At 35.1% G+C, this 17583-nt stretch overlaps 1 protein-coding gene across 1 annotated transcript in view; it reads left to right on the forward strand.

Moving 5' to 3' along the window:
• Positions 1-17583, forward strand: part of Iqcm (IQ motif containing M) — a 402626-nt gene that overhangs the window by 340137 nt on the left and 44906 nt on the right. The window contains exon 11 of the mRNA XM_036187564.1: positions 5411-5572. Coding sequence (XP_036043457.1) covers positions 5411-5572 — 162 coding nt within the window. The remainder of the gene's footprint in view (positions 1-5410; positions 5573-17583) is intronic.

Here is a 17583-nt window from a genome sequence, read left to right on the forward strand (position 1 = left end):
CATTTGACAAATACATTTTTTTTTAAACTTTTTTAAGGCATTCCTAAAATATATAGGCTGGTTTATTTCAACAGTCTCTTTTTCAATTCCAGTTCTCTTAGCAGCTGTTGTTTATTTATCAACATTCAAAAGATTCAAAATCAACATACTACTATATAGGATCCAGAGTCCCCATGTACTTGTCATTATTACAGGGCTGTTTATTTTTTATTATTTCACTTCTCTCTTTTAACACTTTATTTTTTAAACTATATATTTCTTTCTATGACTGTCCCTATTGTTGTGGTTTGTTTGCTTCCCCCCCACCCCTTAAGCCTAAGAACATTGTAAAACACACTGGAACTAGTTTAAAGGTTTTTCTGTCTGGACATTTCTTACTGTGTATCTCTACTTTTTTTTTTTGACCATGTGAGCAAACTTTAAAATGCTAAGGTATAGCTGAGTCCTATTTGCAGCTCTATCAGCTATCTTTGTCTGCTTCTAGGTTCTTGAGAGCCAAGCCTAAAGCTATTGACCCTGTCAGAGGTGCATAACCAGGAACTGCATTCAACCTTCCTTGTAGTGACATATTGTGTACCCTAATAAAATTTGCCTGAATATTAGAGAACAGAAAAAGCCACTGGAGTAAACAGAGATCCATCTGGATCTCTGACTACATGAGATTGACTCAGTCTAGGAGAGAAAACAGAGCCAGGTAGTGGTGATACACACCTTTATTCCCAGTACCGGGAAGCACACATGTCTTTAATCCCAGGAAGTGATGCCTGGGTAGATAAAGATCTATAAGGTGTGAGGAGACAGGAACTAGAGGCTTTTCAGCAGAAGTGTCCCTTTCAGCTAGAGGTTTTTTCAGCTGGAACCTTTTGGGTGAAAACTCAGAGGATTTTAGTCAGAGGATTTGTGGAATTGGTGAGGTGAGACCTGGCAGTGGTTTGTTCCTTTGTGTCTCTGATCTTTCAGCATTTACCCCAATATCTGGTATTGGGTTTTTTATTTTAAGCCCTTTTGGACCATGTTACACTTCCTAGCTGTAGGAAGCTAGTACCTGCACTGCCACATGCAGTTTTTACTTAGTTTGCCATTTCTATTTAGTGCTGCCCTGATGGCTGAACAGCAGTGCCTCTTAAAGGAGCTGCTTTTCTTCTCTCTTTTTCTTTTTAGCTTTCTTGAGTCCTACATGGAAATAGAAGCCCACGTTGGCATGCCAAAATGTTGTTATTTTCTTACTCTTTATTCTTTGGCTCTTTTGGGAGGCCTACCACCCAGCTTCCAAATAAATCACACAGGGAAACTTTTTATTATGAAAGACTGGCCTTAGCTTGGCTTCTTTCTAGCTAGCTTTTTCTTAAATTATCCTATCTCTTTTGCCTCTGGGCTATTACCTTTCTCTATTCTGTATATCTTTCTTTACTTCTTACTCCATGGCTTGCTGTATAGCCGGGTCAATGGCCCCTGATGTCCTCCTTTTCTTGCTTCTTATTTCTCTTTCTTTCTCTCTTTTCCTTTTTTATTTATTATCTCTGCCTTCCATCCCTTCCTATTCTCTCTCCTGCCTTGCTATTGGCAGTTCAGCTCTTTATTAGGCCAATCAGATGTTTTAGACAGGCACAGTAACATATCTTCACAGAGTTAAGCAAATGCACATAAAAGAATGCAACACATCTTTGCATCATTAAACAAAAGTTCTACATACATGTGCACATTTTCCTTAGCAGGCTGATGTAACTATTAAGAATAGCTATATCTCGGTTTATTCCATCATACACTAGGTTTTGCTCTGGTACTAAAATAGCATGAGAAACTAATATTGAAAGTATTAAACTATGTGCAATTGCAGTTTCCTTCAGAATATGCATTTTGAAATTGACAATAGTATTAATGACTAAAGATTGGTTGAATTTCTCGTAGGGTATGTATACACAAAATCTAATATGTCTATCTATATACATACATCTAAATCAGTTTAAATTGAATTGATTTTGTGATAAGTAAAGCAAGAGAACTGCCTAATTCAAATTTAATTTATCAATAACAGTATTTACAACTGAATTGGAAGGGTTTTACTTCCAATGTAGGAAGTAAATTTATTATATACTCTTTCCAAGCAAAGTAAAATGAAATTTCTTGTGAATCTTTTATGAAGGGCCCAGGAAAGCTGCTACTGTGTGCTTACATTTTTTTTTTTTTGTTACTATATTGTTCTCATGATTTTGAAAGCATGAGGCTAAGGTGAGAGGAGCATCAAGTCATGTGAACGGCTTTAGTCTGAACATCCTGGGACACTGAATTAGGAGAAAGGGAAGAGCATGTCACTAAACTGGAGCATTTAAGATTAACCATAGTATTATTGTGATGGTTTGAATAGGAATGCCCCCCCAATAGCTTCAAGTGTGTTAGGCCCATAGGGAGTGGCACTATTATGAGGTGTGACCATGTTGGAGTAGGCATAGACTTGTTGGAGGAAGTGTGTCACTGTGGTGGACTTTGAGGTCTCAGATGTTCATGCTATGCCCAGTGTGACACAGTCTCCTGCTGCCTGTGGATCAAAATGTAGAACTCTTAGCACCTTCTCCAGTACCTTGTCTGCCTGCACATCACCATATCCTGCAATGATGATAATGGACTAAACCTCTGAACCTCCAGACTGACATCTCCTCAGTGGTGGTGCAGCTCCAACTCAGGGAATGGTGGATAATACTGAGGTAGCATGCTTGTGAATCTCATGTGAAGCCACTTTCTTGGGTTCTAGAAGAAACTGTCTGTGGGGTGATGCCACACTGTGGGATAGAGGAGGAGGATGGTGAGGAAATTGTCCTACCTGGCTGGTGACTTTGAATTAGGTACCTGTTAAGAGACATCCCAGAATCTTCATTGACCTCTGAGGTTGATGCTAAAATGATCCCATGTGGAGGGGGCTCTGGCCTTGCAAGAAAGACAGTGAAGGCAGGCCTTGGAGTTGTAAGGTAGTAGACTGACATTTGGTTCTCTGCCTACTAACAAATCTGCATTCTTAATTATTACGTGAAACTTTCTTGTGCTTATTTACCCCCACCCCAAAAGGGATTTTTAACAAAAAAAGAAAAATAAGAGGAAAGGAAAGAAGCAAAACACAATAAGGTATTCCATGGGGCTTTTCTTCAATATTTCTTTTCTTAAAAAAATCTAATTAAGGTTTTGCCAGAATAAATATTAACTACCTTCAAAATTAAAAAAATCTAATTAAAATCTAATTATACAATTTCTCCCTCCTCTTTCCTAACCCTCCCATGTCTGATCCTCTTTACCAATTCAAAGCCTCCTCTTCTTTTAGCCACTGTTGTTACATATACATATGAATGAATCAACATATAACCCAACAACTTGATGGGTCTCAGCAGTGTTGCCTGCTTGTTTATGTTTCTAGGGCTGACGATCCAGTATCAGTTAGCTATTCAGAAGGCTCATTACCCCCACACTGCCAAGCACTGATTCTTTCTCTCTATCCTGTAGCTTTTTGTCTAGAGGTGGAGACCTGTGAGACTTCTTCTGTCTGCATTGCTGTTGATGGACTTGTTCAGGTCTACTTTAGGCAGTTAAGTTGTTGAGATTTTATGGGTGTGCCTATGACAGCTAGAAGGCACCATCTCACAGCATGCTTTCTGGTCCTCTGGTTCTTGCGATCTTCCTGCCTTGTTCCCTGATTCTTGGCTGTAGTAGTGTTGTACATTCATCCATGAGGGCCAGACATTCCACAGTCAGCTATTCTCTGTATTTTGATTAGTTGTAGATTTCCGTAATTATCTCCTGGTGCTGTAAAAAGAAACATCGTTGGTGAAAGATGACATTTCACTTAACTGTGGTAAGATAAGTAATTAGGATTGTAGTTAGGCATTATACTATTTTCAAAAAGTGGCTGTAATAGGTATTCTTCTAAGACCCATGACCTCACTAGCTATGTGTAGTTTTCTAGGGTAACAGGCATAGTTTTCCTCCTGCTTAGAGGGCCTTGAGCTCATTAGAGAGCTGTTGGTTACTGCCACCATGTTAGTACCACTATTGTACCTTTAGTAATATCAGCTCACCATTGTGGTTCATAAACATCAGAGATGAGTAGGACTGCTGATTGCCTTCCTACCTTAGTAGCTCATATGCCACCTTTTATATTGCAAAAGCTAGTCCTTGGGGAGGAGGCTTTGAGATCAATTTCAGCCCAAACCCTCTGAATTTTATGTCCAAACTGGTGTCTTCAGCAATAGGGACTTATCTTCAAGTTCTGGGAGGCAACCAAGGGTGGCAATAGCAATAGACAATATTGTTTTGGAGGTTCCTTGAAGTCCTCTGACCAACTAATTAGGAGAAAGTTTTTTAGCCTTGTACTGGTTTTTTGTTAAATAATCTATGGCTCTTAGAGGAAGTATTTTTTACCCCAAGTGGTGTAATTTCATTTAAAAACTATATATATACACATATTCTTATATGTACTATTTGTAATTTTCAGATAAATATAAAATAAAGATTTCCTATGTCTTTTTCCAACATCTTAAAAAATTCTTTCTCCTTCCCTTTACTCTCTGTAATATCCTTCTTCACCCCTTCCCAATTAAATCTCCCCCCCCCTTTTAGTTTCTCAGAAGCCGTTGAGATTTAGGAAAGTGACTTAGTAGCCAAAATCTGAAGTTACAAATGGGAAAGAAAATCCAAGGCCAGAACCAGGGATTGTTTTGCTCTGGAATTCAGATAAGTTTTGATTCCTGTTTCCATTTCCTGGTGTACTTCTGAATACAGGTCATGCTTAGTTGACAAAGGTTCCTTTGCTAAAATGATACTTGCATGGAGTAAGATATGGACAAGTTCTGTAATTTCTGGGAGTCTGTTTCTTCATGGACATCCTTAGAGATGTGCTTTGAAAATGTGTTGTGATCTTGAAGAACTTGAGGGCAATTTTTGGTCCACTACAAGTGTGAAGAAAAGGAATCTTGGTGTATCTATTTTCTTTTTAAGTTAGTGTAGGGATGCTAGTTCCTCTTTCTTCATTGCCAGTTTGTAAAACTTTGTTGGTTTAATATTTTGTCAGAATATCTGATTTTACTGTTTAATGGCAATTAAAAAATTAAAAAATGTTCATCTGTGTTATGGAATATAGAGTGTAATGTAGTTCATGACTTATTTTAATTTTTGTATAACTTTGGCAATCACTGATAGTATCTGAGCCCAATATTGTCAAATCCCTTACTTTATACATTTTTGTCAGGACTGTATGAGCAATATGACTTTGGTTAAAGTAATTCTGATTCAGGACAATATATGTTTTTAATATAATTGTTACTACTAAAATTATTAAGTAGTTTTTAGTTTTCATCTTTTATGGGATATATGTAAGACATAAAATGTATAAAACTTAAAAAAAAAATTCTCTCTTATTTTTTTACAGATAGCCAAGGAAAATACTCTGAAGTGATCAAAAAGTCCAATGCAATTGAGCTTTTATTTACACTCTACCCTCCTCAAGGTGCCAAAGTGAACATTAGCACAAGACTCCGGTCTACATGGCTGAGACCCATAGTGGATGGAGAAGAAGGCTATAAGTATATTGGTAAGATGCTAACTTTATCTTCTAAAGAGAAAGAAGAAACACTGCCTTATCCGCTAGAGCATCTTCTTTACTTCCTAGGTATTGTGTCTACAGGTCTAAAAGTGTGTATTTTGTGCTTTTGTGCCCTCACTAGTATAATGGAATTATGATGTGCTAAACTATTTCTGCATGGTGGACATTTGGGTTGTTTTTATGATGGATTACTCATATAAAGCCTCTGTAGACATCCACGTGCAGTACTTCCAAGAGACACGACCATTCCTTGGCCCAGTGTTTCTGTGAGGATGTTGCCATTCCATCTCCCCCACCAATAGAGACATGAAAACTATTGTTTTTCCACAACTGTATTACCACTTCCTGTGATTAGTGTTTCTATGTTTAGCAAGTCCAACAAACATTTATCTAGTGGTATCCTTTTATGGTTCCAATTGCATTTTCAAAGTAACTAATCATATTTGCTATCCTTGTATTTGTAATTTTAACTTTTATTTGGTGAAGTCTGTTCAAATACTTTGGACATTTTCATATTGTTTTGATTATTGTTAAGCTTTAGAGCCCTGCTGATATTCTGGATACAGATCCTGCATCACATACATGTTTTGAACGCAAGTTTTATCTTCTCTTAAATTGTACCTTTTGAAAATATTTTTATTTGCTGAAGTCCAATCGACCATTCTATTTATTTATGACTATACTTTTTCTGTAATTTTCAAGAAATACTAGCTGAACTTGTGGTTGCAATGATGTGCTTTTATAAAAAAAAAAGTTCAGTTTATGATTTATATTTTAGTATATAGTTGGTTTTTAATAAATTTTTTATGTGACTCAATGTTTACATTAAAAATTTAAATTTTATTTTATGTCTAAATTTCCAACAGTATTTACTGAAAAATCTGTCATATGAATTAACTTTGCCTATTGGTTCAAGCCAAATAAACAAAGTGTATAGTTGGCAACCATGTGAATGAAAATGTGCTTGGTACCATTAGTTACAAAAGAAATGAACATTAGAACTAGAGTTAGGTAATGCTGGTTATTTATTGAAAAGGATAAAACACTTTTGATATTAAAAACTATCTGTGTGAAGTTTGACAAGGAGTGTATACTACTGGTGAAAATGCAAGATGGTTGAATCACCTTGGAAATATTTTCAGACATTCTTGTAATGTTTATTATGTTTTATCCACTAAATTTAGCCAACCTCTCCTAGGTGGTTACTGAAGATAAATGAAATAATTTTTATTTGTAACTTAAAATAAAAATTTAAAAAGCTGTTTCTTTATATTTTGCTATTATAATTACATCATTTCATCTTCTCTTTCCCCCTCCAAAACTTACCATGTAGCCCCCTTGTTGTATTCAAATTAATGGCCTTTTTTCTTTAATTGTTGTTATATGTATATATAACATAATAAAAATAAATGGCCTTTAATTGGTGAATGGATAAGCAAAATTACATGTAGCTATATAATCATACTCAAAAATAAATAGAAATAAACTATTACTAAGCACAATTATGTAGACGAATCTCAGCTACACCATGATAAACAGAGGAGCCAGATTCAGAGCCATGTGCTCTATGGCTCTGTTGAAGTGACAGTTGAGGAAAGGAGAAACAATCCAACGGAACTGGGCCTGGACTCATTGAGCTGAAGGTTTTTGTCTGAGTTCCAGTGCAAAGAAGCTGCACAGGGAATTCTTAGAGCCGTGGACCAGTTCTGTGTCTTGATTAGCATATTTATTCAGTGTGTAAACAAGTATAAATGAGTCAAAATTCCATAAAACTACATACTGTACTGTATATACATTTAAAAAATACATAAAGTATAAAGAGATTGTTTTCAGTGGCCCCCAGTTCTGTTAAAGGCATTATTAGGGAATTGTACACCAATCCACAATGGGGTATTAACACATCTTCCTAAATGGCTAATATTAGAAGGCTGGCCATCCCAAGTGTTAGCAGGGAAATGCAACCACTGGAAAACCACCATTCTTCTGGTGCAAAATTGAATTGTGGTACAGTCTTCAAAGAAAGCCTGTAACTCTCTCAAAAAGGATAAACATACATTGTACCATTCAGCATAAACAGACACTGCTATTGACCTAAGAGGAGAGACTCAAATGACCAACTACACATGGATGGAAGAAATATGTTCTGACATAAAATTTAAAAAAAAAAAAAAAAACCCAAAACCCAAAAACCTTAAAATCAGTGAAATACATGAAAACATATAAGTGAAGCCACACAAAAGGGGCTAGGTGTTACATAAATCTGACTATATTCAATTCAAGAAAATGTAGAGCAACCCACAGCAACCGAAGGAGGTTGATGGTTTTGTAGGAAAGTGTGTTAGTGTTAGGAGCAATGGATTAAACAATTAAGGGTTATGAAAATGCCTAGAATTTTGATTGTGTAATGTTTTCATGGGCAAACTGTCAAAATCTATCACATTGTACATTAAATGTACATCATTATCGCTTAACATCTGTACCTAAGTAAAGTTATCAAGGGAAATATGAAGGTATATGTAAACAATGAAAATATTAAACTTTTATTTTGGTAATATTTTTAAAAGATCCATTTCTTTGTAAGTATTAAAACTTGTTTATTAAACTTTGCACATAAGGTGAATGATGGTCTGGAGGTTGTGGCTCAGCAGTAGAATACTCACTGTGTGTGCCATAATTTCAACCTCCTTCACTGCTAAATAAATTGGAGTCACAGAGTGACATGTCACTGGAATTCCACTGGGCTGGTGTATAGAAAAGCAAATTAATGTGCTCAGCTCAGTGGTACTCCAGAAGAAAAAGAGGGAAAGAAACATATTTTTTTTTTTAAAAGATGAAAAGGGGCATTTAATTTGAAGGTTTATGGTCCCATAAATTAGTCAAAACTCTGGTTGCTATTTATTTTATCTTGTAATTTTCCACCTAAGATAAGTAGAAATTGATCTGTTTTAGGCTAAAGATTTGTTTTTAGTGTTTAGAGCCAGTTTACTGATATTTTTATCACAATAAACTAAAAGGAAATCTGACAGTGGCTTATGCCCTAGGTTGAGGACTCTTTCATTATGAGTTGCTAGGCTGATTTTTTCCTTCAACATTTTTGGGGAAATGACCAGAGCCTTGCTTCATTTTAATCATAGTTGTTATGAAGTTGACAAGAATATTGAAGCATTTCCCTTAGAGGAGATTAATTTCAGAAGTGCTTTCTGAATCCCAGTAACTCCTTAACTGTAAACACTTGAGGAGAGCTAGCTTTGGGAGTCTGTGTTGTGCTCCCATGTTAATGCTTGAGGGTGTAAGCACTCATGTTTATTGCTTTGACTCTGTAGATTTGGAGATGTGGCATCAGCAGGAACAAGGAACAGTTATTCGAAAGCTTTAGCTTGAGTGGCTACCAGATTACTGTTAGGATTATGCCTCCTTTGAGATTTTCCTCTCTCTTCTGTATTTTTAACACCATAATTTATAATCTAACAGTGTTTAATCTAATTGCTGAATATGTCCTTCATGATTATAATTTGCTTAATTTTCCACACATAATTTCTTCTAATGGTAATTTTATAATCTTAGACTGTGTAGAAAACAGTCTTCAATTTTTCAAGAATATGAATCTAAGCATATTTAGAAAGGCTGTTTAGAGAAGCTCCCTTTTTTAAAAATGCCTCTGGTTATTTTTCCTATATAAGCCATCTGCCCTTCAACAACCTGACTTTCCTCCTCCCTGCCCCCTCTTTCTCTCACACACATGTCAAACTTCTTATCCTAAATTAAGTTTTTTTGTTTGTCCTTGGTTAGCTTTCAATATGGAAGGCATAGATTATATTAAAGAATATATTAGCCCTATAATAATTGGAGTTTTAATGGGAGTTGCCTTAGAGGGATATATGAGCCATTATATTTCAGGGAAACCATTTAGGGAATGCAAATAAGTGATTATAAATACCTTTCTCAAGGCAATGGCCAATTTAATGAAATCATATTATTTTATTACTATAAGTTTTCTTTCTAATTAGTTCAAAGCATGGATAATGAATGAAGACCTTAAAGTCTACTTCGTGAAAGTATATAATTTACAATATTTCACTTAATGGATTCTACTTACCATTATAACATGCAGGATATCTAAATGATACGGTCAGTACTAACACCTGTTTTATTTTATCTATCATCTATCTATCTATCTATCTATCTATCTATCATCTATCTATGTTTTTTTCAAGACAGGGTTTCTCTCTGTAGTTTTTGGTACCTGTTTTGGCTCTCGCTCTGTAGACCACACTGGCCTTGAACTCATAGAGATCTGTCTGTCTCTGCCTCCCAAGTTCTGGGATTAAAGGTGTGAGCCACCACTGCCTGGCTCTTGTCACCCGTTTTAAAAGTACATGTTGGGGAAGACTGAAGGGGAAGTACGATGGGAAATGCAGAATCAACATATATTGTATATATGTGTGAAATTGTCAAAGAAGTAAGAAAATAGTGCCCAAGACAAAATTAACAAAACATCTTTGCAAAGCATTCAACTTGTTTCAGTGTCTCTAGGTATAATTTGACATTTATTAACCAAACAAGAGTATATCCCATTGTTAAGACTGTCATTCCTGACAGTGAAGTTTGATATTTGATGATCTTTTCTCAGAGTTTTCTATCTGACTACATAAGTATCAAAACTTTTTTTCTTATACTCTTTTTTGAAGACATGGCTTTTAAAATATCCATAAAGTAGAGCCTCACAAAGATCATTAAGACTTTTCTGTAACATGGTGTTCAAGTAACCTTCAGATGCTCCACTCGTAATACTCAGTTCATTTGGATCTCTCTCTAAATGCTTTTTATATTTCCTCATGCCTTATACATGATTGAGTTTGGAATAAGATGATTATTAATACATTTCTATTTTATTTATAAAGTAACTAGAAGTTATACTAGTTACCTTTATAATTTTGGACCTTGTAGAGGATTCTAAATGTACATCCCAACAGGTACTTTTCATGTGTTTATGTAATGTGTGTGCATTTTATTTTATTTTTTAATTTTGCTATCCTTACTTGTCCTGGTTTTATTCTTTCTCTTAAAATGAACACATTTATTACTCTTATGAAAGCTAAGATGAAATTTGAGAACATTCTTTTGAAGTGACCTAAAGGATTATTATAAAATTTTGAAATTTTTATTTTAATGGACATAAACATATAAATGTATATCATTTATTTCTTCTTAAGTATCAAAAATTACCTATTAAAATTTAGAAATGTCATGCAGAGCTTATACAATATGAGTCTGACTGAAGGAGAATAATATAGTCACTAAAAATATATTTTAGACTAAATTGGCCTTGAAATGTTTGTTTAGACACCAATTCATCTTCTTTATCAACCATATGCTTCCTGCAGACTCCACTGTGATGTTTTCTGACTTTCTGATTTACTGTATTAATAGTAAAGTATGAATGTGTTTACACAGTAAGTACAATTGCTGATATGTTTGTGTTCAGTTGTTAACCTCTCAGCACACAGGGGAACTCACCTCAGCCAGTCTCAAGCACAATGGAAACAAATACTTGCTATTCTCCAGCTAAAGTGTCCACCTACACTCAAGTTTTTCAGAATTCTTTAGAGTGATTAATTATTTTTCCTCATTTAGAGAAACAAATATAGTCTATGTAGAGCCCATCTCTTCCTTGGACTTTAATGACAAAATCAGAGATGTATGCCCTACCCTCAGTCAAGTCAACCTAAACAGGTGGTAGTATATGAGGAAGATGACCAGGTTTTTTTTCAGGTTTGTAAGGTAAAGGAAACGCGAGCCCCAGTGTACCATGAATTTGCCTCTCACTACTTTATTGTTCAACTTTTAAAATAGAAATTGAAGGATGTTTTATTGTAACTTCTGTATCTGTTTAGGAACTATGTGGTTTGCAGTAAAGTTTGAAAACTAACTTTATCTCAATCCCCACTTTAATCCAAAGCCAACCACACACCAGACAGTCCTGTTATTGGTCCAAGGTTAGACAGAGTGCTTCTGTATAAAGAAATTCACAAAATCTTGGATCTACCTCCAGACATTATAAAAATGATGGATGCCCAGCTTTCAATATCTGAAGTGAAAACACTAAGTTCAATTTATTGACGACCTACTAAAAGGAAGTTGTTAGAATGTACAGTTTCTCTGAGAAAAGCTGCCACTTGACCTTCTATGTGGTTTGGAATGAGACTTCTTTGAGGAATTTCTAAGTATTCATGATTTTGTGTAGTCTTCTCATACTGCATGGAGAATGGACTATATTACCAACAGTTACCAACCTCTCATGGCTGTGTTACCAACAGTCTACAGTAGAAGTGACATTGGTCACTTCTGAAGCTAAACTCTAAGAGATGTTCTGGCCTCTGCTTTGCTCTCTCTTAGATAAATTGCTCTGATAAAAACATGGTTGGATGTTTGTGAGGTCATTCTAGCAGTCCTGTTGAAGATGGACTGAACTTTGCCTAGAGAATATTAGACAATTCTATACACTCCTAGTCCTTTGGAACTGGAAGCTCCCATGCAAACATGGTTGCAACCTCCTGAGACCCTACTCCCCAGCCCAGAACCACATTGGATCCCTATTTCTCAGGAACTATGTAAGGTATATACATGTTTATTTAAGCTTCTACTTTAGAGCAATTTGCTGTGAGGCAATAGGTTGCTAGTAGTGGTAAGGTGAAAGTTACTGAATGGATAATTGATAAATGGTAAAATGAGTTTTAAACTAGTTCTGATGCTATTTGGATGTAGCAATCAGGTTTGATTAAACAGGTTTAGAAGTATCTTCTGCCTTTACTAGAAGCTTGTGACCAGAGCTGCAGGAAGCTATCAATGTGGGAATTGTTTTATAAAATTTTTCTTGTTTGCTGCTACACCTGCATGACTTCCCTAGCACAAGAGTCATTTTATGACAGAAGTTTGAATACAACCTGATAAATTTGTGATATAATGTATAATGCTAAGCATGATTTTTAGGATATACATGCCCTTAGTCTATTCAGTCACTTAAAATACAATTTATGGTTATGTTTATAGTCATAAATTATGTGGATATAGATATACATATATAAGAGGTGTTAATAAATAATTAAAGTGTTTATATATTTTTATAATTTAGGCCATTCCTATGTGGAAGGGTATTTTATGTAATAAATTTGGGCTCTTAAGACTCTGGGAAAGAACTTCAAGATTTTTTAAGTTTTTTCAAGATTTTATAAAACTAGTCACTTGAAGCCACAGATAGAGCCTCATTCAATAGTGGTGATATTTTATTTATGCTGAAATGTGATATTTTAATTGTATGTTAATAAATAAAGTTTGCCTGGAGATCAGAGGTCACATAGCGAGCCATAAACAGATGTCAGTCTGTGGTAGCACATGCCCTTAATCCGATCACATGGCACGCAAAGTCTCTGTGTGGTCAAAGGCAAAGTGTGGTGACTTACGCCTTTAATCCCAGTACCAACCATAGAGACCTGGAGGTCTGTATAGATAGGAAGTGATGAGGAAGTGATGTGGCTGGGCTTAGAGCCAATGAGAAGGCAGAACAGGAAGGCAATACAAGTGCAGGTTAGACAGGAAGAAGCTCTCTCTGGGGAAGCTACAGTGTGGTGGTAAGCTAAGGCTAGTCCTAGCTATTCACTATTTCTCTGATCTCTTCAACTATTGCCCCTGTATTTGGCTCTGTCTTTCTTATTTAAGAAGACTGTTTAGAAATTCGTCTACATTTGTCAAGCCCCATGTTGGGCGCCATATGTAACTGAAGTTTTCCTGATCCTTCCAGGCTCTCACAGCCCTGCAGCCACTTGCACCCAAGTAAACATACAGAGGCTTTTATTAATTAAAACTGTTCAGCCATTAGCTCAAAATTATTACAGACTAGCTCTTACACTTAAAGTAACCCATAATTCTTACTTATATTTAGCCATGTGGATTGATACCTTTTCTCAGTTCTGCTTTCACATTGTGCTTCCTCTGTGTCTGGCTGGCAACTCCTGACTCTTCTCAGAATTCTCTTCTCTGATTGTCCAACCTATACTTCCTGCCTGACTACTGGCCAATCAGCATTTTATTTATTAACCAATCAGAAAAACACATTCACATCATACAGAGCGATATCCACAGCAAAAAGTATTAAATAAAACATTTTGTCCGTGGATAAAAAAGAAATTGGGATCTATGCTTAAGTGAGTATAAACAGGATTTTCTCATAAAAGGATGGAGTAGAATCTTTGAAAATTTTTTTTAGGATATAGATGTTTCTTATCATATAGAGCCATTTTTTTCCATTAGACAAAAATTGCACCCTAGATCTCTATCCCAGAAGCCATTTGAGCTACTTAATTATTATGACCACAAATAAAACATATTCAAAATTTTAACATGACAGAGGTACATTCTGGAGTGATCACTGTGCCTAAAATAAACAGATATATAACACATATACATACACACTGATAAATCTTGGAGTTTAATTTTATACTAATGAAATACATGTTTATAATATCTTTAAGCCAAATTGAGCTTTTGAGCAGGAGTAAATAAAACTGGCACACTTTTCAGTTCTTTGTATCTACTATGATTATTGTGATGGTTAATTTCATTTGTCAACCTAGCTGACTTAAGGAATGCTAAGCTAGTTGATAAAGCTTTTCTGAGTATATCTATTGCAGATTTTGCAGCAGACACTGGTATTTGAGATAGTAGACTAAGAAAAGAAAAGCTTTCTCACCAGTGTAGTGAGTATTGAGCAATCTGTCAAAAGCATGAATATAACAAAAGAATTGAAGAAAGACATTACTTTTCTCTGAGATGGGACATGCGTTGTCTTCTACCTTTTGTAATGATGCTCTTTATTCTTGTGTCTTTGGATAGACCAGAACTTACATCATCAGCCACCAGTTCTTGAACATTTGATTCACACTGGAACATACATCGTTAGCTCCTCTGTTTCTGAGATCATAAAGTATGGATTTAACAACTGGCTTTTCTGGACCTTCAACCCACAGATGTGATACCTCTCAGTCTCATAACAGATCCTTCATATTCTCTTTCACTTTTACTTCCATTCTGCCTCTGTCTCTCTTTGTCCCATCATCTCTCCATGCCTGAAAAGGGATATCTATATCTATATAAAAACAATATATAAATATTGTTTTCATACTTCTTGGGGACATTTGCTAATTCAGTTGACATTGGAGATATACTAAGATTTATTATTAGAGTGATATACTTAAAGTTAGCTCTATTCATTTCCTACCTGACTCAGCTGTGTATTTTATGTACATTTTCTCATTTCATCTTTATTATGCATATGATATATGCTATTATCAAATTATTATTTTAATGAGAATGACACCATATCAAATTGAAGCTAAATTGCTTTAGAACATGTAGTTACTGGGTATACAATAAGATTTCATTTAAGACATTTGACTTTAGACCAAGATTTATCACTTCAAATTGCAAGAAATATAGGAATTAATTTTTGTTGACATAGTCTTAAACCACCAAGAAACTAAATTATGATTTATTAGCTTAGTTAAAATTTAGTGAAGTTGCTAAGTGTAGCTGTAGACACCTGAATCTTAGTTCTTAAGAGAGAGAGGAAAGAGGATTATGATGTCAAGGCTAGCCTGAGCTACATATCAAGTCTTGAGCTGAACCTATTGTTCATGGGAAATGCTTATCTAGCCTGTGAAAGGAGCTGTTTCAATCTCTAGCAATAAAAAAAAATGGATGATGTGGTATAGTGATTTATCTTAGCATACTATATGATGTATTTATCTAATAGGTGAACCATTATTTCATAAGCATTTTCCATTTAAAATTCTTTTGATAGTTTTCCCTAAGTTCCTTCTAAGACCATTGTACTATATAGCTATAATATAGGGGGCATAGTTCTTTTTCTTTTTTCTTTTTTTTTTTTTTGAGACAGGGTTTCTCTGTATTGTTTGGTATATGTCCTGGATCTTGCTTTGTAGACCAGGCTGGCCTTGAACTCACAGAGTTCTGCCTGGCTCTGCCTCCTGAGTGCTGGGATTAAAGAAGTGTGCCACCACTGCCCAGCTTGAGGGCATAGTACTTTAGCACTTAAACTTTTTTATTTAATAAGTGAAAGTTATCTATTATGGAGAGAAAAATTAAAAATTAGATATGAGTATTATATTCACTCCATAAACATTTATTGACGACCTGTGTTTAGTAGTCTATAACAACCATGATAAAGATGCTTTAGCAAATAAAGTATTTTCATCTATGTTTTTCTGGAAAAGTGGTAAATGACACAATTAACTACATTAAATTTTATGAAGGAAACAACCCATACTAAATGATCTGTGGCCCTGCTAAATATAAAGGCTTTACAGCAGAGAAGAGTAGGGCCATGATTTAGAGGCTGTGGTCATATTCAGTAGCAAGACTTCTATGTTTGTTGGAGCAGAGTGTCCTCTACTCAGATACATAACCAACCCTTCCTTTGAATCAATGCTAGTAGTTCAGAACGTTGCCTTTGTTTACTAAGGAGTAAGTCCTGCTTCATTATACAGTGATCACATCTAATTTCTTACATATTGATATTTCTATGTATAAATACATTATAGAGGCAGAATACAGAAATTTTGTGCAAGTATTAAGGTGGAAAAATATGACTAGGATGTAAATTCTGTATTATACATGCTTCTCATATGTTTTGGCTTAGTTTCCTCAGAAATTTTATGTAACTATAGAATACTGAAGCCTTAGAAGGACTATTGCATATTATTTTGCCCAGTTCTCCATTCTTATAGAAAGCTAGTTAGCAGGCATTAGGAGAGTATTTTAATTAAGGATCTCAAGGCACAGAGGCTATGTGGCTTGTACAAGATCATGCCCTTAAATGTAACTGAGCCAATGATTCAAGTTCAGTTCATATTTGGTCTAATACTTCTGCTCCCTAGTTTCCCCAAACTTCTTGCCCTTCATGCAAAGTGATTTAACTGGACAAAATATATGCAACATTGGCTATGGGTGAGCCTGTCTTTATCTTTTTGTTTTGATCAAGTGTTAGTGTTGGTGGCACTGTTTTGTCCTTTGCATATTCTCTGAAGCAAAAATTGCAAGAATTCCCTGTTCCCTTCTGTCTTGGCAAACGGAGTGAGGCAAAAACTGTGGGCTGAGGCATTTTAACACTGCAAACTCTCTCACTGCCTGTGGGCACAATGGATCCCAATTTGGGAAAAATCTCTGAACACTAATTTATTTATTTATTTGTCCTTCAAACTTTGCTCCACACATCTATTTTAATCTCACTTCTCCACTTTTCCAACTATGCACATTACCGGAAGGAAATAGTATTTCCTCTCGGATTCTCGTATGAAACAAAACCTGATTCTTATTACATGAAACCTTTAACTAGAAATCATTTCATATTGCTAGAAGAGAATGATAATTCCCCTTCCCCCAAGACTGCAGCATAATAAAGTAAAAATGTTTTCACAATACTTTGGAATTTTTATAATTGTCCTCTTTATTGTTTGACTGTCAGTTAAATTGGAACATTTGATAATTGCAGGGAGCTGATAAGACTTTCTGTTACAGGGATGTCATTATGTTAATCTCAGTTCAAATATAGTTTGCCAGAGTCCTGTTTTGATTATATAATATGAGAATAAATTAACCTATTAAATAAGCTTACCTGGAGGGAATAGATATTTTAAATGTATTTAAAGCTAACAGTAATTTAAACAGGTTGGTAAATCTTCTATTAAAACCATAGCTGTTTTTCCTCCCTAAAGCCTTTAAAATTTAGAGCATAGACATTTAGATATACATACATACATTTTTAGATCTAAAAATCAAACAATATATATGAACTATTTATATTTTATTGTTTGCTTATTCTGAAAATATAATAATGAATTTTGAAGAATGTAGGGACTCCCAGTTTTCATTTCATAAGCAAACATCTGGATACCAGAATTTTTTAATAAATCAACTGGCAGCTG

This window comes from Onychomys torridus, chromosome 5 (assembly GCF_903995425.1).
Source record: "Onychomys torridus chromosome 5, mOncTor1.1, whole genome shotgun sequence".
NCBI classification, from domain to species: Eukaryota; Metazoa; Chordata; class Mammalia; order Rodentia; family Cricetidae; genus Onychomys; species Onychomys torridus.